General features: G+C 38.4%; 1 protein-coding gene across 7 annotated transcripts in view; it reads right to left on the bottom strand.

Moving 5' to 3' along the window:
- Positions 1 to 26,813, bottom strand: part of syne3 (spectrin repeat containing, nuclear envelope family member 3) — a 64,331-nt gene extending 37,518 nt beyond the window's left edge. For 4 of the 7 annotated variants that reach the window (XM_031890681.1, XM_031890680.1, XM_031890679.1 and 1 more), the window contains exons 1-5: positions 26,487 to 26,813; positions 19,730 to 19,850; positions 3,862 to 4,026; positions 3,295 to 3,467; positions 882 to 1,191 (exon numbers count right to left, since the gene is read on the bottom strand). In XM_031890681.1, the coding sequence (XP_031746541.1) occupies positions 882 to 1,191; positions 3,295 to 3,467; positions 3,862 to 4,005 (627 nt within the window). In that variant the 5' untranslated portion in view covers positions 4,006 to 4,026; positions 19,730 to 19,850; positions 26,487 to 26,813. Of the gene's footprint in view, positions 1 to 881; positions 1,192 to 3,294; positions 3,468 to 3,861; positions 4,027 to 19,729; positions 19,851 to 26,486 lie in introns of those variants that run through there. The other 3 variants (XM_031890678.1, XM_004917083.3, XM_018096767.2) reach the window with 3 other exon arrangements.

Below are 26,813 nucleotides of genomic sequence, written 5' to 3' on the forward strand. Positions count from 1 at the left end.
CTATACACCCCTACAAACTCAGAAAAGACTCCACATCCCCCGGTCACCAGGTGTTCTATGAATACTTAGCAGTGTATTTATTAACATTAGATACAAACATCACTGGCAATGTTGCCCATAGCAACCAATCAGATCTTTGCTCTTGTTTTCTAACTTGAAGCTTGCTATGGGCAACATCACCGGTAATGTTTGTCTCCAGTGGCAATAAATATTCCCAGACAGGGGTACTATATCAGACATAAAGTTTCATAATTAGTTGTAACCTACATATCGCTATGTGTTAATTTTTGCAGTGAATACAGTGTTGAAATGTAATCCTTACTGGGCATAATGAACACTTTACGTGCAGTTTGCCTGCTGTAAATGCCCAAATTAACATCAGGCAAATAAGGTATTAATAAGGGTTAATAATGTAACATAGGTTCACTCTAATTACAGAATAATGTCTGGCTGTCTGCAGTGGTAGCATGATCTACTCATACAAACACTAAACCCTTCTCAAATAAGCATGATACTTTCTAAACAGAAGAGAGTGCCACTTGATAGAATGCCAAGTCAGAGAGACATGTTGGCACACAGACAGACCATAATAATTCTTTCCCTGAGTAATTGGTAAGATTTTTTCACATAATTTTGGTACAAAACCTAACACTGAAGTCAAGTGTCACAACTGATTCATTAACCACTATAACAGTATAATGATTTTTAGTGATCTTGTCTTGTCTATTTCTGTTACTTTAATAGCATGCTGGGCGTCTTAGGGAATACCAGTTACCAAATTCCATCCTTAGTACCTGCCACATCCTATATATATTTACCTATTATTATTATTCATTTAGCACCATCGTTGCCCGCAGTTTGCATTTGCTTTTAACTAGTACCTTGGCTTTCTTCTTTATTTGTTTGTATTCAGCCATCATTTCTCTCTGCACTGTTTCATCCACACTGGGGTCTCCAATCCTGTTGTATAGAGAGGCGGCTTCCTCCAGTAGTCTGTCCAACAGGCATGACTGGTTGTTGACATCTCTTAGCAGCACTTGTGCTTGTTCATATTGCCAGCGCTTCTCTTTAACGCCCAGCTGAAGTTCCACATCTGGTTCCAGGGTCAGTTTCATGTTATGGACCCACAGATAAAACTCATCTCTGGCTTTCAGGTACTCGTTCCAGTGCAGCCAAACCCACTCAATGCGACTGAGGGAGACACATTCAGACATATTTACTGAATATTGGAGTACACAGAGCTCAGTATGTGAGCTACTGATAAAACGGGCAACAATTGCTGTTGGTACTTAAACACAATCAGCTTCAGAAACAGAATAAATGCAACAAGCTGCAATATTTAAAAAAAACAAAAAAAAACAAAGCTCATTCCTTTAATTAATGGTACATATGAAAAATTTAAACCTCTCCCTGCCTTAATATATTAAATATATATTTAATGTGTATTAGTCATAAAAGCAGGAACGTGGCCAGCTTTCAACTTTTACCTGAACTACATAATCTCTGTAATATAGGAAACTCCTCATAATTTTCCTTCAGCGCAGTAGGTAAGACTACTGAAGGATGCATAATAGCATGCTAGTTGAAGTTAAGTAATACAGCACAATTTCAAAACAATGTGCATCCTTCATTGCAAGTCAGATGTAGGACAAAGCCTAAAGCAATACTGTTACTTACAGCATAACTTTTCTTAAGGCTGGCCAAAAATGCCCAGATTTGGTTGGAATGATTATGACCATACTGATTTACCATCTTGAATATATGACAGGCTGTTGTTTGGTTCTAAAGGTCCATGCTGGGGTCAGATTGCAGATGGTCTGTCAATTGTAAATGTAAATTTCTGCCTGTGGGTGCAATGGCAGATGAGGAAGTAAAGAGTAACTGTATCTCATCTTCCCTTTCTGTAGTTCTAATGACTCAGAAAAAGGAAAGTGGCCTTGCACTTGTATAGCCATTTGTATGTTAGCCATTCATTTGGCTCATGGACCAAATCGCAGTATCAGGTAGTTGATCAGCCAGAGAGTGGCCTGCTTTATACTAGCATATTTAAGTTTAGCTTTGTTAACAATGAGCAGGAGGTGGGGGCTTCGACATCATCTGTCTGCTACATACAATGCTGTTCTAACATCTGTACCCCGGCAGTTTCAGAACTCTTCACACATCCATTCATGCAACTCTAGCAAGTAACATCTGTTTCAATGAGTTACATGATACTTTGGTAATCCTTTCAAAGTAACTCCACAGCATTCACACCTCTGTGATTTTCAGATGTCACCTTTCTGAAGAGTTACAAAGTGCCATTGTGATTGGATTATTGGCAGAGTACATATGCTGAGGACTTCCCATACCAGTCAGTTGAACTGAAGAAGCTGCTTGGATGAGTAGTGAAACATCTTCAATGATTGCTTAACAAGTCCAGTTGCTTTAGATTTATTTATACTAGATATACCATGACCTAGATGAATGAAAATCTTCATAGTCATAATGAGCAGGAATATTTTAAAATGTTCAGTAGAGGGAGAGTGGAAGAGCTAGTTGTTGTTAATGAAAGATTAAGCACATTTGCAATTTGATCTCATGTTTTTCTTTTGATTATAACATTTCTCTCTTCTTAGATACTCTGTAATACCTTCTAAAAATTTTTGTGTCAGTGATAAGAGAGGTCATGGCAACGTTAAAGGCAGGGTGGATAATGAAAAACTGGGCATAGTCCACCATGTTTTTCCACTTTGCACCCTGCTTTCATAACAGACAAATTGATGCAGGCGTCTGTGCTAAGACCTGTGCTAAGCAGTACTGTATTTATGAAGGGATGGAGGGAGTGACCCAGGTGTCCCTCAAACCTAACATGAACATCATTTAAAGGCCAGAAGATGCAGGACACAACAGGACCCTGTACTTTACACCTGCCTTGTGGCTGGTGGTAAGGTTAGGGTAGCCACACACGATCCATTGCATTGCTCTGTGCAAATGCAGATTAATGTTCCCCTATTGCAAGTTAAGGTGGCCATACACATGGCTTTAAGCTGCCGATTTAGGTCCTTGTCTGCACATGTATAGGGCTCTCTGACAGATGTCAATCAGACAGACTTGATTTTTCTGTCGGATTGAGCACCGCATCGGCTCATTGATGTGGTCTTTCCATATACCCTTCAATGTAATGTGATTATTTGGCCAAATGAGTGAATCTTTCCATTTATGGCCACCTTTAGAAATGAATGAGCACTAAGGGTAGGGCTCCTGCACTTGTGGCAGGGGCGGCAATAAATGAGTCCTTAGATGTATAAGCTGTACCTGTGGCAGTGTGTCATATAAACTGTGGTTTCTTCAAATATGCTCTTTATTTTCCCTAGCTTGATGTGAACCTCGTGTTTCTCTTCCTCACTACTCTTGCTGAGAAGATTTTCTGCTGCCATCAGCACCATGTCCAAAAGTAATTTGCCTTCAGGCTCCAGAGCACAGATTTTCTAAAAAAAACCAAACAGTTAAAAAAGTTCTGAAATCTCTGTACCCGCTTCTTTAAAGGTGGCAAAGTCATATTTTCTTCTCTTTTATGGTCTAAGAATGTGGGTTGATAATAACATTTTGGTTCCCATTTACTTTACATTTAACACACAATTAATTGTAAGAGTTTATAAGTACGGTCATTCTACAGTTTATAGAAGTATTCAAGCAACAATCTCTATCTATTGGATATAAACAAAAGATGTATGGATTGGCTGAATGGGTGGGATTATAGGTAAACCTGGGCAGAGCCAATTTGTATTATGAGCATGACTAAAAAATCCTGAATTTGAATTCACAAACATTAGTAACTATGCATATTCTTGAGTATGATATAGTTATTTAGAATGGTCTGACCTCTGTCTCCCTGAGCCTGGCCTCCAGGGCAGATCTGGGCCCTTCAGTGTTATCATTGATCTTCAGTCTCTCATGGATATTTTTCATCCAGGTTTCAGCATTCTCCAAGCTGCTCTCAAATTCGCTCTGCGGCACTTCAGTCATCTCATTTGAAGACAGAAAAATCTGAGGTTGATTAAAGAACAAAACAGTGCATAAAGCCAATGAAGGGACTCAAAATGTAAATTCTATTTATACGTTCATTTTGGTAAACTTCAGGGCATGAGATTTAAAGTTCTCAGCCCTAGAACATGAAAACATATCATTAACTATCTAGAATACAGGCAGCTGTGCTATTCTGGGAGTTACGTTTGTAATTCTGTGAAGTCAGAACCCCCTCCTGCTCCCTACATTCCTACGCTGCAATTATCTACTTTCATATTTCAATTCCAAACAAAATCTAAGTAACGGAAAATATTTGTAGGAATGTTACAGTTTAAACGTCTGCCAGAACTGAATCACTCTTCCTCAAGGCATTGCAGAATTATTTCATTAACGGAAGGGAACTGTGTTTTCAGTCTCTAAGCCAGGAATCCCCTAGGAGGAACCACCGCGACTTGCTCTAACCATTCAGCAGTTCAACTTTAAATTCTAAAAGCAGCATTAGCCCAATGCCCAAAGATCCTTTGCTGCCAGTACAAGTGCTAGATGGCTTCACTGTGTTCCCAGAAAATGTGCAATGCGTGAGTTGAAACAGAGAACTGTAACAACAGTGGCTGACACTTTTCAGCCAAGCGTGGGATATTTTACTTACATAAGATATATCATATTTTCTGTGTTTTTGTTTTTGAGTCCAACTAAGTAAAGTTAGTACTGATTCTGAAAGAAAATGAATGTTGATTAAAACTTTTAGTATAGGAAAATGTCCCCCCCACTGTGCCTACTTTTTTTGTGTGTGTGTGTAGAACGGGGGGGGGGGGGCGCACAACACTAGTGCACTAAAACAGTGGCATTTTGGGTTTTTGCCACCCCTGGTAACCTGCCATTCACTGCCACTTGAGGCAACGTTTTTACCTTGCCACATGGAAGGAGCATTTAGGGTGAGATAAAAATGGCTATTTGCTCTCTAAGATGTATTTCTGTATGTATATTTTTATTTATAAAACACTTATGTATGCCACGCTGTACAGTATAATAGATAAATACAACAGGGGGTTTTAAAAATAATAATAGATAAATACAAAGTATAACAATAAATACAAATAAATGCAAGTTACAGTTGCAATAACTTAAGAATTAAAGAGACAAGAGGATGGAGGTCCCTGCAATGTAGAGCTTACAATCTAAATGGGAAGGTACACTTGGAAGCTCAGCTTAAAGGTCACTTAGGGTGAAATTTGGGTTGAATATGTATTTGCTGTCCTAGATATTCTTAAAAGTAGGACAAATGCACTGATACTTTTCTATATCTGTACTCTGTATCTCTATGAGCTAAGGGGGGCCCTGACCAAAGTTGGACTTTCAAGTGAATCCCTGGCCAAAGGATGGATCTTCAATCGGAGCTTGAACTGAGAAAGTCTGACACCACTGTTCTAAACAGGGAATCATCACTATTAATTTTGTTAAAGCTGCAGTTCACAATGTCTGAAATCATTACATAACTATCACTAATTGTACTAAAACATGCTGAAATGACTATAACAACATTAGATTTTTTTTTTATAGAAAACCAGGGGGCTTCTCTTGAAATTAAAAGAAAGTTTCAGCTTAAAGGGGACATATAGATTTAAAAACAAGTATTTGCCATTGAATTGTGTTATATGTGCACAAATCCCCAACGACTGTATTTTTGAAAACAAGCCATTATACTTCCTACTGGCTGATTTTCCAAGCTGTCCAGGACAGCCAAGAGCACAAAACATTGACAGTATTGGATGCCAGCAAATACCCATTTAAGGGTGGGCAGTCAGAAGTTATGCATGTTTGGGTACTGGTCATACATTTAAATGTAACAATCTAAAACTAAAATTGTAAGATAAAGCCCTAAAAATACAAATCAAAGGATGTTCTGAACATGAAATAGTTGGCAGACACCCATCGTACGAAAGTGACTTCCACTGTAGATTCCTCAAGGATATTGTCCAATACACAATATATGCGCAGATTTTATCGTTATGTAACCAAAATTTTCTAACCTGGCTGATCGACTTAACAACCAATCGCCATGGTACGAAAATTATCAGGGCTATAATTCTGAGCCCACACATGGTCTGAAAATCATACGACAATTTTATCAGTACGTGTATGACCAGCTTAACAATGCCCTGGATACAAGTGCTGAGTAAATAAGCAGTAAAGGGTGCAAATTTGCACCCCTTATTAGTCTTGCACTTGTGTCTACCCACAAAAGTAAATGAGCTCTCATATTATCATTAATCACTGCCTACATGATAAAGGTGACTTTAGAAAATATGTTTTTTTTTTAGTTACAGTAAGAAGGTTGGTAAGATTTACTTGCACACAAGTTTAAACTTCATTGGCATTTTTTTAAAAACTGCCAAGTAACCATACTGTATAACTATGACAGCTCATCTCCCTATTTGCAAATCCCAAGGAAATGGCAATAAACAACAGGGACCTGCAGTTTGTGACTGCCTTCTCTGCCACTAACTCTTTATTAGGCAACCTGTAAAACATTCTTATTTAAAAAGGGGGCGATTTTGCAACAAAAAAATAAATCCCCAAAACACACTAAGAAGAGTCCATACATAGATGGATGATATAAATATATATAGAGAGGGAACTTAGTGAGTTTCCTGTGAGTCATTTTCCCCACTCGCTTGCAGTTTCCTCTGGTTAGTCACCCTCATGCCTCACAGTCTGCTAGCAGCACAAACACATCTGGAGCTTATTGAGACAAAACTGTTTATAAGGAGGGGTGGAGCATTCTGGCTATTGTTGCACTCCGCTAGTTGGTAACCATGCACTCAGATGTGTCCTTGGTCTGATTACAAGGCAAGTAATCCCATAATATAAAAATAAACTGAGACTTGCGTTATGCCAAAGTGCATTCAGTTAATGTCTCTGTCTTGTTTGGATACCATGATACTGTATATACTACATATCTAGGCAGTAATGCCAATGTGCCCTTTAATTTAGATAACAATACACCATGGAGGGCAGGGCTATTTTCCACACATTTCTGGCAGCAGAAAGCTCTGTAGCTTCTGACAAACACAAAATAAAAAACAAGCACTCATTAAACAACATATTTATTGATAAAGCAAGATAAATAATTGCATTTAGCATGCTGCCTGGTTTAAGTGGCATTCTGCCAGGTACTGAATTATCCGTGTGAGGAAGGTGCAGAGTTCCCCTGAGCAAGTCACTTAGCACAACTGGTCAAAGTCTAATTAATAAATTATTTGGGTTAGATCAGCAGTGCCCCTTATCTTTATAAGAAACATTGTAATTCCTTCCTGGAGCAGGTGCCAGGCCAAGAACCCGGTACTTTAACTCAGATGTTAGCAAATTATTTATAAATTTGTGCCCAAATTCAAATTTAGTAAATAGGATGCATGGAGCAAGGGAATGCAGATTAGCATTCCTCATTCCCTTAATGAATAACCATCGCAAAAAATGTACAGGTATAGGACCCGTTATCTAGAATGCTCGGGACCAAGGGTATTCCGGATTAGGGTTCTTTCCGTAATTTGGATCTCAATACCTTAAGCCTACTAAAAAATTAATAAAACACTAATTACACCCAATAGGATTGTTTTGGATCCAATAAGTATTATTTATATCTTAGTTGGGATCAATTACAAGGTTCTGTTTTATTACTACAGAGAAAAAGGAAATTTGTTTTAAAATTCTGAATTATTTGATTAAAATGGAGTGTATGGGAGACAGGCTTTCCGTAATTCAGAGCTTTCTGGACAATGGGTTTCTGGATAAGGGATCCCATACCTGTATAATGATGCTTCAAAGGTCAGTTACACAAAAAATAAAAAGGTTTTACATACATTTAATAAGATTGTTGCTGCCAATAAATATTTTATCTGTACTTTCTGTACAGATTTATATATGGAAAGATTATCCACTTCTTTTGGGAAGCGAAGATACACAAATAAATATATAAGTTGGGAGTAATTTAGCACTTATTATCTCTTCCACCCAAAGGCTAAAACAGATCTTTGTCCCATTTGGCCACCCAGCCAAAATGGTTTGCTAGGATCATTTAAATATGGCCTGTGCAAACCCATCAGGAGTGGACTGCATCCACTGAAGTGTGCTGGCCTAACAAGATTTTTAAACCTGTCTGATACATATCTGTTAGTCCTTCAGACAGATTACAGTCAGGCAAGGCATCCATTTGTCCTCATACATGGTACAAGCAGGCTGCATATGGAATTTTGTAATAATCATTTAAAAAAAAGGTCAATATGGGAGTAGCCTATGGATGTAGTACAGTATGACCAGAAGTGCAAGGGACAAGTTATGAGAGAGAGCACGAGTGTAATAACACTCCCTACGGCCAAATGCGTGCATGTTGCTTTAAGCTGCTTTATGTAAACTGCATTCTTTTAAAATTTAGTGCTTTAAGGCATATATGTCAAACACAAGGCCCGGGGGCCAAATCCGGCCCACCTGGCTGTTTTATGTGGCCCTTGGTGAGTGTGTCTGACCATCCAGCCTGAGCAATTTTCATTTTCCTCACATAGTAACTAAGACTAAGGGGTATATTTATCATGCTGTGTAAAAAGTAGAGTGAAGCATTACCAGTAATGTTGCCCAAGGCATCCAATCAGTAATCAGATTTCAACAGTAGCAAAGCATCTATTGGCTGCTATGAGCAACATCACTGGTAATGTCTTACTCCACTTTTTACACATTGTGATAAATATACCCCTTAGTATCTTACTAAGTATATTAATAAAAAATGTGGCCCGCGACTTAGCCTGTGTTTTAGATTTCGGCCCCCTTATGTGATTGAGTTTGACACCCCTGCTTTAAGGCATTCAATTTAAGGTTACAGTGTCTTTAAATATAAACTAGGATTAAAACATAATAAGCATGTGTTTTTAACACATGGACATCTAAGTATAGCATAAAAATGTTATCATAGTTATCACTTAACATTTCTTAGTAATTAAATGCTAGTTAGCTTGCTATCCATTATTATCCCAATGTGCTTATTGGTCTTCTCTTTAGTAACAGAAAATAAAGGTTACAAATATGTTTCTGAATCACATAAAAATGCCTGAGGGACAAATTCCACCACTGGATACATAGTACCAAAGGAGGATCACATTTAGCAGAAATAGGGGATTAAATAGCATTTTATAATTTAGATATCCTATACTTTGTATTATTTTTACTGTATAATACATATTTTTATAGTTATGTTTTACAGACAGCAGAGCAACATTTTTCTTAATAGTAAATAATGTACCCACTTTGGCCTTGTGCTTTTATACTGGTCATGAAACTCCTCTGTGACTTCTAATGTCCACATATTTTACAGCAGGGGTACATTATTATAAAACATACGTTTTAGTAAGTCATGTGACAGAAATTACATAACTAAGCACCGTTTATAACTGATGACATCACTAAGTACCATTTATAAGGAAACAATTTTCAGGATATTCATGGCTCTTGTGCAATATACCATTATAATACATAAGAATCATTAATATCAGGTAAATTATATACTTATAAATGGTGCTTAGTTATATAATTGGTTACAGCTGATGATTAGTGATTATTTGTGTCACATAACTCCCTGCAACTTGTGTATTATCAACACTAATATATAAAATAAAAAACCTCCTTTTGTAAAATATATGGATATTAGAAGTCACATCAGAGTCATAACCTACATATATATTACTTATGACTGTACTTCTAGCTAAGGCAGGGATGTCCACCCTACAGTCAAGCAATCTAGTGCAAGGCGCAGAGCACAGAACTGTTTGACAATAGTACTTATACAAAATGTATTAACAAATACATGATATTCTACAGCTGCACAGTGATTATGCAAAATAATTCACAGGAAAAACAGCATTTGTATTTAAAATTTTTGGTATAATTAAATATGATTAAATATTTAATATAACAAAAAGCAAAATGTAGCTATAGCTTTAGCTTTTCTATAAGTATCATAGAGAGGCAGTTTTGACTGGTCAGTGTGGTTGTTCTAAAAAATACTGTACACTTTCTCCTTGCTGCTGAGTTGGCCTGTTGCAAATGCAGTCAATAAGGGGGGCCTTAGCCAACTTAGCAGCTGTCTAACATAGACAATTAAGGGAAAAGATTCTTAATTTCACAAATAGACCATTGTTTTCATTTACTATTAATAAGCACAACATGCAAAAACACATGAACACTACTATGCATTAAAACACCACATGGAAAGCAGTTGTTTTTTTTTTTCTTGCGCATAATGGCAATATACTTGCAGCACATATTACAGTTAATTAGATGGAAGGCACAAGGGAATACTACACTTCACACCTCCCTTTAACCAGACATAAAACCTAGGCTTTCCTTTGTGTACTAAGCATTTTTTTCTGAACCTGCAAAGCCCCCATGCCCCTTTCTCATTTTAAACAGAACGCAGCTCCTTACTGGTCTACCATCTGCTCAAAGCACCATTAGACTGGCAGGCGAATCCTTAGTGTACATGACCACGGGCTTTTGTCCTAATCCAGCTAATGGCAAGAATAAGCCTCTGTGCAACTCCCTTCATACAGAAAGATCAATAAATTGAGCTGCTTTGAAGATATTATAAAGCCAATTAAACCACACAACCACACCCTTCTAAATAGTATGCACAAGTTAACTAGGAATGCTCTAAAAAGGTTACATATTTTATTTATTAAAGGCACAAAACCAGTAAAATGCTTTTGGAGATTATATAGTAAGGCTGCCAGCAAAACCACTTTAAAATAGAAACAGAAGCCAACAAAAACAGAAAGTTTACTGAACCAGTCTCCTGGCATCAGCACTCAGTAACTTACTGCTACAATGGGAAAGAGTTATTAAAACATATTAAAAAAAACAAGCACTTGAGTAGTTTGAGTTTATCTGTTTAAGCTGGTTTTTCTGGTGGGATACTTAAATAATAATTAAAGTTAAGCAAAAATGAAAGGGCAATTGTATTAACTCACAACCCCTTTTTGCCAAAACAACTCACCATCATGCCAGTTTTGGATTAATATAGGATACGGTAGCCCTTAAAGTGACCATACATGGTAGATTTCAGATGCCGATTTGGGTCCTTCAGACCGTTTCGGCAGCTTATTTGCCCATGTATGGGGCACCCAAGATATCAATCGATATCTGGCCTAAAATTGTCCAGATCTTTATTGGACAGGTTTGATTTTTCCATCGGATCAGGGACCTCATTGGTTTGTCCTCAGTCCAACGGGCCATTTACCTACCATTTGGCCTAGGGCCAAACAATCGAATTAGCCCAATATCGCCAACCTTAGGTGGGTAGGTGAGTATACTGGGAGAAGATCCACCAAATGAGCAGATCTTGATGTGTAGGGCCACCTTTACTGTACAGGGCCTTGAACAGCATTCACCAACCTCTGACTTTTCCAAATTTTGTTTATTTCAGGAATGATTTTGCTCAATTCTTTTAGGCAGATTTACCTATTTATCTTTGAGCCTCACACTAAACCCTTTATACGTGTCAATAAACACAGTTTGCATAAAGTTCTGCTTCTGTTTCCTTTCTATCAAGTTTTTATTGAATCGCTGTGGCATTTACATTTGTGGCTGAGGTCTTTTTGGGAAAGAATGTGTGTGTACCATTTTTGTGCAGTCACTTGATTTCAGCTTTAAATGCAATAAAAACTCATTCTCTAAAATACTAACACACAGGGGGCAAATTATGCAACCAACAAATGTTTGCTTATTTTTTTAATTAACAAAATTATAATAAAGAGGAAATCTCCCTGAAGCTTCGTGATGCAAAAAACATTCAGACTCTGGGCTTGAGCTTTAATTTGGTGGTAGAACTTCTGGGTGACTTTGCATATTTTAATATTTTACAATAGAGTGAATGTTCCCTATATGTTATATTTATTATGCCGTATACATATAACATTGTGAAACACAGCCAGAAGGAAGATAAACACACTATAGACCACAATTATAGCATATATATCATCATACCAATATTTCCTTTATTTAAAGATTTAGACCTTTTACTTAAACATTTTTGCTGGATGGTAAATCTGAATATATCATGCAAAAAGACATGTAAAAACGCCACACTCACAGTGATTCATAATAATTAGAATGGAAAGCAAGCATTGGGGAAGTGTCCCAGAAAGAAAAAAGGACTAAAAAGAACTGCTAGACTCTTATAAAGAACTGCTAGACTCTTGCTCATAAAACACTTAAAAACTGCAGGAAAAGCAAGAAACATAAAACTATATCAGTACTGCTATATATGTACTTCTACACAAGCACAATGAGTAATTGTGCCAACATATACGTTTTTATAGTTTTTTCCAACAATTTACAAATCTACAAATTACAAACATTTTTCAATCCATTTGTGTTATAATGTTGCAGACTGACTATGAAAGATGCCCTTCACCATCCTGTTGGATCCTTTCCATAGCATGTGGCTGGGCTTCCAATAAAGGTTCTTTGTTGAATCAAATTAACTGTTTCTGCTAAAATGAATTTGCATTTCTCTTATCCAAAGTGAACTGTGAACACACATTTCTTTGTCAGCTCATGACTAATAACTGAAGAGAAACATTTCATCAATTAAATTGTCAACGGAATTCCATTAATCCTAGTAAGGCTAAATCTCACTGCTAAACATTACTTTTTAAACTTTAATAAAAAGTTTAAAAACTTTATTTAGCTCACATGTACAAGCCTCCAAAATATAGCTGTGTTTGTGCCATGTGTGGTGAATCAAAACAATTTAGTACATATAGTAGTAACAAGTTATCTTGTTTCCTAATGGGGCCATACTTGTGGAGGCAAATTTCCCCTCTATTTGTTTCCCAAAACCATAAACAGACAGACTGTTAGGTAAAATTACTCTAGGGGGCTGATTTACTAACCCACGAATCCGACCCGAATTGGAAAAGTTCCGACTTGAAAACGAACATTTTGCGACTTTTTCGTATGTTTTGCGATTTTTTCGGATTCTGTACGAATTTTTCGTTACCAATACGATTTTTGCGTAAAAACGCGAGTTTTTCGTATCCATTACGAAAGTTGCGTAAAAAAGTTGCGCATTTTGCGTAGCGTTAAAACTTATGCGAAAAGTTGCGCATTTTTCGTAGCGTTAAAACTTAACGCTACGAAAAATGCGCAACTTTTCGCATAAGTTTTAACGCTACGCAAAATGTGCAACTTTTTACGCAACTTTCGTAATGGATAGGAAAACTCGCGTTTTTACGCAAAAATCGTATTGGATCCGAAAAATTCGTAAAGAATCCGAAAAAATCGCAAAACATACGAAAAAATCGCAAAGTACCGATCATTACGAAAAAAACGCAATCGGACTCCATTCGACCCGTTCGTGGGTAAGTAAATCAGCCCCTAGGTTTATATAATTTGTCACTGCTTTTAACACTAGACTCATATAATAAGTCTGAGCTGCCTAAGCAATTAGTAATCACTGCATACATTCTAGGGTCGCTGCCTCTTTTTTCCACACCACCCACTTTCATTACTGACTCCCACCTTTCCCTGCCTTTCTGTTTTGCTTCTCAGATTCCCTCCACAAGGAACAATCACTGAAATTCTTAAAAACTCTTAAAAAACTCTTGCAATGCTACCAGATTATGGAATGCAAAGTGTTGTGTGTGTGTATATATTTCAGCTTATATGAATGCTTATTTGCTGTATAGTGGTGTGCTGAGTAAATTAGATACATTAGATTCATATATATAGCTTTATGGAAACTCATTATCCATAAAACTCCGAATTACAAGAAGGCCATCTCCCATAGACTCCACTTTAATCCAATAATCAAAATTTCTAAAAATGATTTCCTTTTCTCTGTAAAAATAAAACAGTACCTTGTACTTGATCCCAACTAACAGGTTTGCAATGCATGGAACGAGCACAAACTGCCATGTTTTCAGCACTTTGCACACTGTTCCCTACTGTTCAGCGTCGATAATCACCTAATCAACCTTTTCCCTGTTTTTTTGACAAGGCTAAAAATATTAGTTATTTCTGCAAATTACTTGTCTTCTATGTAACACTTTTTCATAGAATATATTTCCGGCAAGCTGAAAAACGCTTGCCAAAAATACTGCCATACGCCTTCTACCTGTGCCTGCACCCGAATGCTTTCAGCTTGCGAAAAAATACGCCATACGCCTGGTCTGACATTAGCCAAAGACACAAAGCCTTGTTTACAGGCAATGGGTTAGACTGCGAGGAACTTGCATAAACTGACATGTTTTTTGCACTTTGTACACTGTTCCACACAGGGAAGCTTATTTATCAGTTTTCAAATTCGCATTTTTTTTTATTCAAATAAAACCCAAATTTTACCTAACTCAAATAAGTGCTTATTAATTAAAAAATGTGAATATAAAAAACTTCAAATTAAACCATGAAAAAATACTCAAATGCATTGAAATTCATATTCTACCCATAATTTTCAATAGGTCTACAAACTCTCCAAAAAATCTGAAAAAGTTCCAATATTGAAAAACCGCATAAATTTTGTCTAGGACAGCTCCCATTAACTTCTAGATGTTGAAGTTGCACATTCAAGTTTTTCGGATTTTTTTGTGTTTTGGAAACCAGAATTCGTATTTGGAAAATTGCATTTGAATGTTGATAAATCACCCCCTTAGGGGCACATTTACTAACCCACGAACGGGCCGAAAGCGTCCGATTGCGTTTTTTTCGTAATGATCGGTAATTTTGCGATTTTTTCGTATCTTTTGCGATTTTTTCGTATCTTTTGCGATTTTTTTGGCGTCTTTACGATTTATGCGTAAAAACGCGAGTTTTTCGTAGCCATTACGAAAGTTGCGCAAAGTCGCGATTTTTTCGTAGCGTTAAAACTTGCGCGAAACGTCGCGCCTTTTAAGTTTTAACGCTACGAAAAAGGCGTGACTTTGCGCGCAAGTGTTAACGCTATGAAAAAATCGCGACTTTGCGCAACTTTCGTAATGGCTACGAAAAACTCACGTTTGCAAAAATCGTAAAGACGCCGAAAAAATCGCAAAATTACCGAAAAAGTCGCAAAATGTTCGTTTCCAATCGGAATTTTTCCAATTCGGATTCGAAATCGTGTCTTAGTAAATCAGCCCCTTAGTGTTCATAATAGCATAATCAAACCTTTCCTGTGTTTTTGCCACAATCAAAGAAAAATAAAATGAGTTGTTTCTGCATATTACTTTCAGCACAAGTAAAGCACTGGATAACTTGCTGGCATTATACAGGTATGGGATCCATTATCTGGAAACCCATTATCCAGAAAATTAATCTCCCACAGACTTCATTATAAGCTAAAAATTACATTTTTTAAAATGATTTCCCTTTCTCTTTAGTAATATAACAGTACCTTGTGTATTTGATGCCAATTAAGATATAATTAATCCTTATGGGAGATAAAACAATCTTACTGGGTTAATTTTTAAAAGGTTTTTTAGTAGGGATGCACCGAATCCACCCTTTTTTTGATGGATTTGGTTTCGGCCAAACCGAATCCTAATTAGCATAAATTAGCATATCCTAATTGGCATTTGGAAAGGGTTAAATTTTAGGGGAGCAAATTTTTCGCAGTGCACTCTGTGCGCGGCAACTTTTAGCCCTTTCCGATCAGTTCGGGATTCCAAGATTCGGTTCAGGATTCGGCAGAATCCGTCAGGGTGGGTTCGGTGCATCCCTATTTTTTAGTAGACACAGTATGGAGACCCCTTATCTGGAAAAAAACCCAGATCCCAAGCATTCTGGATAACAGGTCTTGTTGTGAATCCCTGTAACAGGAGCCATGGGCTATGCATTTAAATTTAGACTGTCTGTGAGAATGAACACACACATATCCTAAGTTGCTAATTAAGTGGTCACCTGACCGGAGGAGGGTGAAGATTGGTAAATTGTAACTATTTGAACAGCCCAATCATGGTCTAGCAAAATATAATTTTATGAGGTGTAGTGACAGTTCCAACCATTCCAAATCCTCTCCATGTTAGTGAATTGGTCTGAACTGTACATCAGAACAAGTCTTCATTTGAGAGTGCACCAGAGGAACCAAGAGATCCCTAAACTATACTTTACCAGAACATAACTATGTTGATATAGACTGTGCACTATTGTCTGAATATGTCTTATTAATTATGTGTTTAGAATAATGTCATGATATTTTATTCCTTATAAGGACATATAAATATTGATTGCTGTTCATGTTTGACTCTGTTAATGTTCCTAATAAATTTCTGTTGTTTGGTTGAACTGTCACTTTGCGATTGAATTCTCTATTATAAGGGTTATATGTATATTCTGTATAGATGTGTGTGCCATATTAGCATCAATATTTGTGCATAATTAGACATATAAACATCCAAGGCAACAGTCTTATACATCTATAAATAAATGATGATAATAAGATTTTTCCATAGATGGCCATAAAAAGACACAAGGACTCATTTAAGAGTGTGTCAGAGTGTAATGAATGAAACCCCCATGCTTTTTGCTTTGTCTCGCTGTCCTGTGCATAGCATTCATAATCACAGGTGTTCGCAGTGACTTGTGGCAGTTGTTGTGACTTGGAATGAACGTTCATTTCTAGTACTAGATATGTCCCAACTGGCTATTATCTGAAGTGTTAAAGAAGTTAAAGTGTTAAATTAAAAAAACCCAGTGCTGGCATTCAGGGACCAACTACTGTTTTCTGATCGTAGTGAGAACAAAATGAATTGCTAATTGCTATGGACAACTGCATGGGTGCAATTTAGCACCTAGCTTTGAATATGGGCTCTACTGTGCTAGTGAGATTGTAATTACCACTTTACACACTATGGTTCGACTGATATACAGTGACTGACAATTGGTTTACTGGTGTATTTTCACTTTTTATTTGCATATGGCTAAGAATATGCAACTGTATGTTAACGACCTAACTTAAGAATCCTTTTTTTTTTGTTTGTCTGGGTTTTCTTGCAGCTTGAGTTGAAAGCACCAGTTGTGATATGTTTGTTCTTGAGGATGGATATCATTTTCCTCATTTAAATCACAATTTTTATTTTGCAAATAGTCTGTCATGACTAATTTGGCAAATATACAATTTGCAGCGAATTTGCCAATTTACCAAAAAGCCAAGGAGATTTGAGCACTTGAGAATTTTCGCATCTTTTCATCAGGTGAAAAAGTGAAAATTTCGTAACTTATCAAAGGGTAAAATTCTCTATTCATTCTCCTTTTCGACAAAGTCTATTTTGAGTGATTCTGACTTTGATGAAACTAGATTCACAAAGTGACTGAATCAGTGATATAAAATCCTGCATTTCAACAAAAACATCATATGCGGCATCAAATTGCATATGTTTTTTTCATATTTAAAGTGGTATTCTTTATATAGGTTGTAAATGTAAAACATATCTGACTTAAAATATTTTTTATACCTCCTGTACCGGTAATGACATGTGCATTTCACACGTGCTGACTGCCATCCTCCCACAATAATTTTTTTTTTGTTTTTAATGCACAAATGATTATAAATAAATAATATTATCTTAACTTTGTTTGTGGTTCATAGAAGTCATTAACAAATCTATAGTGTTTGTCCAGATATTAATGCACTCAGAAATTTCAACCCCTACATTGCAATTTGTTAGAAATAGCTTATTAATGTTGTTGTAACTGTAACAATAATATTTTTTTCTTCTTCTGACTTTGTTCTTACTGCAACTGACAAAAGAGTTAGTCTTCCTTTTGATTCTGTGGACATTTAGAAAAATAATTGGGCACTTTCACCAAATTCAGCAACATAATTAATACATGCACACATTTGTCCTGTATATAGCCACTGATTTCAATTAAGACTAACTTGCATACGTTAGAGAATTTTGTCTGAAAGATAGTGCCGCTAAAAATCTCTGGCGAAAATTTGCCAGCGTTCTCTTGCTGTGCCATAAATTTGCGTTTTAGTGAATAAGCATATTCCTCACAAATTACTGCCTAAGGTAGTTGCACAAAGTGTGTTGAAGTTCCCCCAGGCGAAACTTCACTCCTAAGTAAATAGAGTGAACTGTGCATGTAACTTGATCCACAAGGGACAAATGGATGAGAACTGGTTAAAAAAAACTCGCCATACCAGAAAACCATCACTGCAAATTGTTTCACTAGTGGCATGTGGCAATTAAGCATTGTGCATATGTCACTAACAACAAAGGGAGAGAGCAGACAAAGTCAGATTAGGTCACTGTTAATTCCAATTTAGTGGAAAGTGCTCAGGGAGAGAAGGCCCAGTTTACTGGGTTAGTATTATTATTTCATATGTATATAGCATCAACATATTCAGCACCACTGTAGAACAGATGAGTGTATAGATCAAACATACAGATAACATATAAATGATGACTCATACAGAAGGTTTTACCAGGAAAGGCCTAAACTTATAAGTACTTGTCTACAGTAGAAAAGGATTAAAAAATTAGCAGTCATTTCATCACTACCGTAAAGAAGATATTGTGGCCTTCCCTTAAAGTGCTATTTCTTAACCTTAAGTACTCAAGTACTTGTAAGCTAAGAAATTTTTTGGACTAAACCTAAAATTGATGGACTAAGGGGCAGACATACTAAAACTTTATTTGTCTCTTTTTAAAAATTTTAATAAAGTAATTTCCACAAATGTGTGACATTGACTAAAAAGTCTAAACTGAAAAAGTATGTGCGGGAAAAAGTCACAAAACTGTGATTTTTTTTTAATTGTTGCACCGAAACTTCTACTTTTTCGAACTGTCGCACAAAAAGTAAAAGTGTCAAAAATCCGAAAACCAAGCAAAGAAGGATTCTCCAGGGTAAAGGAAAGAGACATCTGCCATTGACTTTGACATACTCTTGACAAGTTTTAGCCAGCGAATTGTTGGATTTGGATGTTTGCCGTTTTGTTGCACAGTAAATCTCAAAAAATTTGCAACTTTTAGCCCTAAAAAATGTAAATGCCCCCCTAAGACTGCTAGCATTACAAAACATACAATTAAGGGTTAGAGCATAGAGATAAAACAGGGCCCTTAGGCTGATGCCACATGGGGCTGATTATTGGGCTGCGGAAAAAAAATGCTGAGAATCAGCCCATCCGCTGGCATCAGCCTCCTACCTTGCCTGCGCCCGGAAGCATTGTCTCCGTCCAGGTGCAGGCACACATGGCCGATATTGGCAAAACACCCAGAGAGTTTGTATTTTACAGCTGATATCCTCCACATGTGCCCACACCCAGACAGACACAATGCTTCTGGGTGCAGGAAAGGTAGGAGGGCGATGACAGCAGTGGGGCTGATTCTTGGCCTGCATTTTCCACAGGCAGAGAATCAGCCCCATGTGGTACCAGCCTAATGTATTTATTTGTAAAATAATGTTTGTTATCTTGCGAGACATGTGGTACATGTGGAAATGTCTTGAAAGAAATTCTGACTTTCACCTATTTACATAGTTTTTACAAGTACTGAGAGTGCTTATTCTGGTTTGAACAAGGTAAAAGTATGCATACTGAACCATGAAGGGGACAAAGGGTCTCAAAAATGTAAAACTAGGCAGGTCCTAACAGATAATCATGTTCTTGCAAAGTTTAAATAAATATTTGATCTCACCTGTCTGTTTATGGACATAGAGTTGTAAGATTTAGAGTTATGCACACTTAAATATACTGTATTACCTGCTTAGTGAGGATGTACAATACTGAGCCGTACCCTGAAAAGGTCTAGAAATCCTCAGATGTAAATTTAGTGTCAAATAGAAGGATTTGGCTTCTATAGATCCACCATAAAGTTGCATATCTGTTAAATGAGACAAATGCATTTGAATTTACAGTTTTCATCTGCTCCACTATTACAAAAGTCAATGTGGGTAGAAAAGAACCACATCAAACTAGCAGCAGAGTTCATCTAAATGCCACCCAATAATGCTACAACTGAAAGTAAGCTGCTCATCTCTTGTTAATAATAGTTGATCCTTTTCAAGTTTAAAGAATAAAGATATTATACAGATTAGACTGTTTTGTCTTTATGGAAATATAATCTATTTAGAAACAGGACACATCCTCCAAACTTTTCTGGCTGTTTCAATGAAAATTATAAATTTTTCAAATTACCATGAACCTAAATTTGAGTGCCATTGTACTGTTTAGTATAGTGCTACATAAATCACATGTATAATGTTCTAAAAGGCAAACAAATAAGCCATTATCTTTGATTATTTTAGTGCAGTCAGAATGAAGATGAATAAACACAAAGTGATTTTTTTCAGTAAGCGACCAAATGGCACATAAGCTGATGGGTCAGATATTCCTCACACAAATGGACTATCAATTTCAACTGATTCACTTGGTCACAATTGGCTACATCAATGTAAGAGATATATAGGGAAATACAATTTATTATGACAAACAACCTACACCTATATGTTTTATTGCACATTTATAGATACCAAATTATAACAACACCACTAGAACAATAAGAACAATGGATACAAGACAAGAAAAATACCCTTAGGTTGTGCAGTTAGCTTTATACCACCACACCCTTTAATAACTGTTTATATGGGTAACACTAAGTAATGCTGTGACATGTCTGACAAGCTAATATTTTTCCAGCAGTCCAGTAGAAATCTCTTAAATATCAAACAACGGTTTGTAGTGAGATATGTCAAAAAAATTTGTCCAAGAATAACTTAACTGGACAACACTATTGGCCAGTTAAAAATAAAATGTACAAATTCTATGTTAAGATTCCACTTTCTTCGTTCTTGATCGAACTTTGAAATATAAATAAAGGATTATGATGATAATATGTTTTGTTACATAGTTCACTTTATTTGTTGCATTGTAACAAGGAGAGTCTGAACTGTGTGGAATGATATGTTACTGGCTTCTTGTGAGCTAGAAATAAGCAGTGTAATTGACACCTGCTTTCTACGCAACATTACTAATGTAGCTTCAAAGCTATTTGTAAATGTAACTGAACAAATTATTGGCCTTGCTGTTTATATTATTTGCACTGCTGGTTTTGGCTCTTAAGACAATGTGGCAGAGCTGGAGGACCTGCAATATTTCAAGATGCAGAAAAAAATAGAAATAAACAAATACTGCTTTTAGTTGCAAATGCATTTACAAATAATTTTAAAACCACTGAAATTTGGGAAGTTGCTTAGATTTATTATAATATATATATTATTATATATAAATAACAGATCATAATAATAAGGCCAATTAGTTGTGATGAGTGAATCTGTCCTGTTTTGCTTCACCGAAAAAATGCAAAATGGAGAAAATTCACAAAGCGCACTGATGTCACGAGGCAGTTTTTTGTTGTGACTATTTCCATCTTGCGCAACTTGTTTGGAAATGTTAGCAAAGCACGCATTGAATTAAGGGAAAAGCGCTTAGATTGATGCCACATGGGGCAGATTCTCAGCCTGTGGAAAAACGAGAATGCAGGCCAAAATTGAATATGTTTTGCACTGGATTCTGCTTTGTGTGCTTGCACCTGGGCTGACACGGCAGACCCAGGTACAGGCACAACAGTAAGATTTTTGAAGTGTATAAACCAAGAATCTGCCCCATGGGGCATCAGCCCAAGAATGCTTTTGCATTGGCATTTCATTGGGTCATAAAAACAAAAAGTGTGGCGCAATTATGTTATGGGGGGGGATTTATTCTTTTGGTCTTAAATATCACTTATATGCAGATGACATCCAGATATATTTAGACACCCCTGCACTAACCACTGATGTTCAAACCCAGATTGGTAACTGACTTCTGGCTATCTCCTCCAGGATGAACCGACGCCACCTCAAACTTAACCTAGCTAAGACAGAGCTCATGGTCTTCCTGCCCATACCTGGCCCTCCTCCTCCTTTCACCATTACTATTGATGGCATGACCATCAACCCTGGTAATTCTGCACGCTGCCTTGGGGTTATCTTTGACCAATATTGCTAAGATACGCCCCTTTCTTTCACAAGTAACAGCTAAAACACTAATACATGCCCTTATCCTTTCCCGCTTAGATTACTGCAATCTCCTACTAACCGGCCTCCCGGACTCCCACCTCTCTCCCCTACAATCAATTTTAAACTCGCTGCTCCTTACCTCTGTAACTCTATCTCTGAATCCCTCCGTAGGGAACACTCACCCACTCTCTTTAAGAAAAAGCTCAGCTGCTACCTTCTGTTGCACTAAAACATTATTTTGCTGCTTAAGGGCAAATGCCCATACCTGGTGCACTCTTACCTTCCAATTTGTGCCTGTATGTTACCCAACCACTTAGATTGTAAGCTCTATGGGGCAGGGACCTCCTTCCTACTGTGTCTCATACCTCATGGCACTTATTCCCTGTGCATTTATTTATATATATATATATATATATATATATATATATATATATATATATATATATATATATATATATATATATATATTGTATTTATTTATTATAACACTTGTCCTCCCTGTGTATAATTTTGTATTTTGTAAGATTGTACAGCACTGCGTACCCTTGTGGCACTTTATAAATAAAGTTATACATACATACATGTTAAGAAAGGACAGAAATATCTTTTCAAATCTAACAGCAATGTGCACTTCTGCCAAGACAGGACTGAGTGACAAGGAGAACTGTACGAGCAACACTGTTGAGACATGCTTTCTTGTAAATAAGAGGCACGGCTATGTCTGCATATAACAACAAATCTACTCTAGTTGCCTGACACTTGGGAATGTTGGCAATGTTGCCTTGGGGCTGGCAGGCCCCTTACTCAGCCTGGATTTGATTGGGGAGGGTGGAGATGGACAGCTGAATTCTTAAAGCTACCATAAATAATCAGCACAGGCTTTTCCACAGTGACATGCATCCACCCTCCCTTATTTGTTCTAAGAAAATCATGTAGGGATTGGCTGCAGGGCGCTAGGTAAGGAAAAACACCAGGTACACTTCCAGGCACAATGGTTCCTAGGTCAACAGGTATGTACTAACTTTGTGCCCAATATGGAGACATGTACTAGACTAACAATAATGGGTATCATTACCAGTATTTATATTCCGTTATCCAGCACTCCCCTATTATGCTAGCATGTTTAGGGCATAAACAAACAATTCATATGTGTATGGACCTAAATAAACGTGGACAGGACCATACTATCCCTTATAATTTCTCACCCATCCTTTCTGGCTATTGCATGCTAACACCACAATCATTTTCTGAAAAGTGTCAAGCCAGGCAGGCACAGAGGTGATTAAATTCACATGACTGACAGGCACAGAGAGGTATTGAGCATTTACCTGCCTCCTGAAATATGCTAGCAGAGAAATGTTAAGCGTGTCATTGGCCTTAGATATGACCTGAAAAGGGTGAGAAACATACAGAGAAGGCAAATATTTACTTTGCACAGGGCCAATGTGCAGACACATGTACACACTTTCTCTGTGCAATGGATATGGAGGTATTGGGCCTGTTATCCAAAATGCTCAGGACCTGGGGTTTTCACTGTTCTTGGGGATCTCCATACTTTAAGTGAACTAAAAAAAACATGTAAATATTAAATAAACCTGATAGCATTGTTTTGCTTCCAATAAGTATTAATTAATTAGTTAGAATCAAGTACAAGGTACTGTTAAATTGTTAAAAAAAAGATTAATTCTTTGATTAAAATTGAGTTTATAGGAGATGGCCTTTCCAGAATTCAGAGCTTTCTGGATAACAGGTTTCTGCATAACAAATCCGATACCTGTATTATAAGGTAGGCTCAACTGAACCTGGCTTTAGATTATCTTTAAATCGTTCAATTTCTTTCTTTAGAATTTTAATAAGACACAGAATTTGTATTTGTATTGTGCAAAACAATGTGATGATTGCTACCATAACTAAAGGTTTGATATTGAAACTGACAATGCTTAATAAAGATTTTGACTCCAGAGGTAATTAACTATGCACATTTCACTACCTGAGTTTAGGTATATTGTGTGTTGACAGATGGCATATAGAAAGTATGTACACCTACACTGTCTACTGAAAATATCACACACAATCTCTCATAACTAAAAATGGATTCACCTATCAGGACCATGGCATATATTTAGCAATACTTGATTAAAAAATCTATTTTGAGGCAGGCTAAGCCCAAAAGGGCACAACGGGTACAATACACAAATAATTTTATTCCTGTAACACCAGTATTTTTCCGTAACACTGTAGCCTAGTTAGATTATATAAAAAGTATGCTAATTCAAAAAAGCTCTGATCTGAGCATCAAATAGATACAACTCATGGCATAATAAAGGCTTCTGAGAGCCAAATCCCATGCCTGCCAGGTTAGCAATTGTTGCACATAACTGCTGACTAATGAAAATAAGTACTTAACATGACACAGACATTCAGGATGTGATAATATTCACATTAAATTCACAGTGTGATGTGCCACTGCAAGGTCTAAGAGCCATTAAGAGCCACAGAACCTTTTTACCGTAGTGCTGGCACAGGACTGCATTTGTATACAATGCAATAATGACTGGCACATGAATTCCAAGATGCCAAGTGTATGCCAAATTATGAAAATCCCCTAGGGCACTCATTGGCAGCAATCAAACAGAATGCATGCTTTGCCCTTTTATAATGCAGGAAGGGTGCAATGTGAGAGGTAATAAGACTGCCCCATGAACCCTGGTACAGCCAATGAGATTGCTTATTGCACCCCTGCACTACTGTCCCAGCCCAGACAATAACATTGCCAATTCCTCTGCCCCTTGCACCTTGTCCTACTGTCATTGCACATCAATAACACTGCACCCTGCACTACTGCCCCACCACAGCCACTATCCCATGCACCCTGCACTACTGCCCCACTACAAACCACTATCCCATGCACCCTGCACTACTGCCCCACCACAAACCACTATCCCATGCACCCTGCACTACTGCCCCACCACAAGCCACTATCCCATGCACCCTGCACTACTGCCCCACCACAGCCACTATCCCATGCACCCTGCACTACTGCCCCACCACAGCCACTATCCCATGCACCCTGCACTACTGCCCCACCACAGCCGCTATCCCATGCACCCTGCAATACTGCCCCACCACAGCCACTATCCCGTGCACCCTGCACTACTGCCCCACCACAGCCACTATCCCGTGCACCCTGCACTACTGCCCCACAAGCCACTATCCCATGCACCCTGCACTACTGCCCCACCACAAGCCACTATCCCATGCACCCTGCACTACTGCCCCACAAGCCACTATCCCATGCACCCTGCACTACTGCCCCACCACAAGCCACTATCCCATGCACCCTGCACTACTGCCCCACCACAAGCCACTATCCCATGCACCCTGCACTACTGCCCCACAAGCCACTATCCCATGCACCCTGCACTACTGCCCCACCACAAGCCACTATCCCATGCACCCTGCACTACTGCCCCACCACAAGCCACTATCCCATGCACCCTGCACTACTGCCCCACAAGCCACTATCCCATGCACCCTGCACTACTGCCCCACCACAAGCCACTATCCCATGCACCCTGCACTACTGCCCCACCACAAGCCACTATCCCATGCACCCTGCACTACTGCCCCACCACAAACCACTATCCCGTGCACCCTGCACTACTGCCCCACAAGCCACTATCCCATGCACCCTGCACTACTGCCCCACAAGCCACTATCCCATGCACCCTGCACTACTGCCCCACCACAAGCCACTATCCCGTGCACCCTGCACTACTGCTCCAGCATATCCAATAACATCGCCCCTTGCACCCTGTCCTGATGCCCCTGTACATTAAGTAATTAAGTTCCATACATCTTAAACTGCCCCAGTACATTCAAAAACACTTTCCCTTGCACTTATGAACGGTCCCTGCACAACCAATAACAACGCACCCTGAACTACTGCCCAGCACAGCCAACACTTCTGGCCAAGCACTGCTGCCCCGGTACAGTAAATACCAGCGCTCTCCGCACACTGCGCTAATAACCAGTAACCATGTTCCATGCAGCCGGCAATTCAACCACAACGCAGCCAATAAATCTGCCCTGTTGCCCCGGTACAACAAGTAATACCGCCCCATGCACCCTGAACCACTGCCCGGGTACAGCCAGGAACACTGCCCATTATAACTCGGAACAAGTTGCTCCCATGCATGTCAGGGATAGCGCCCCGTGCCCCCCACAATTCTGCCCCGTTACTGAACCGCTAGGTCTCCATTCACCTAGCTGCCGTGCCCCAGTATAACCCATACCGATACTTCCCTAACATACTCGTAGCGCTGCCCAGAATCCGCCAGGACCCATGCTCCCAGCTTCCCCGCTATACGCACGCATACTGTCAGCAAGCCACAAATACCTCCCCCTATCCCCAACCTTACTGCCAGTCACACCCCAAGAACCCACCCCGGAGAGCCACCTACCAGGGCGAGAAGGGATCCAGAGAAGAGTACCGGCCAGTATCTGGTCACTGAAGCAGGAGTCTGTCAGCGGGGACCGGATTTGAAACGCGTAATTTGTGACTAGATCCCTCCCCTTCTTCCTGTGACACTGTGCCGAACTGACTGGCAGGGGCAGGGCGCCGTCTGGTGCCAAGCTATATAAGGGCAGCTCGCCTGCTGGAATGGCACAAGCCTTGCGCTGGAACTCTGTGTTGTTTTTCCGGAGGGCAGAGGGAAGGTGAGATAGGGCAAGCAACCACTATGCTTGGCTATTCCAAATTGCTAGCTTTGGCCGTGGGTGAGACACAC

Source organism: Xenopus tropicalis, chromosome 8 (genome assembly GCF_000004195.4).
Source record: "Xenopus tropicalis strain Nigerian chromosome 8, UCB_Xtro_10.0, whole genome shotgun sequence".
NCBI classification, from domain to species: domain Eukaryota; kingdom Metazoa; phylum Chordata; class Amphibia; order Anura; family Pipidae; genus Xenopus; species Xenopus tropicalis.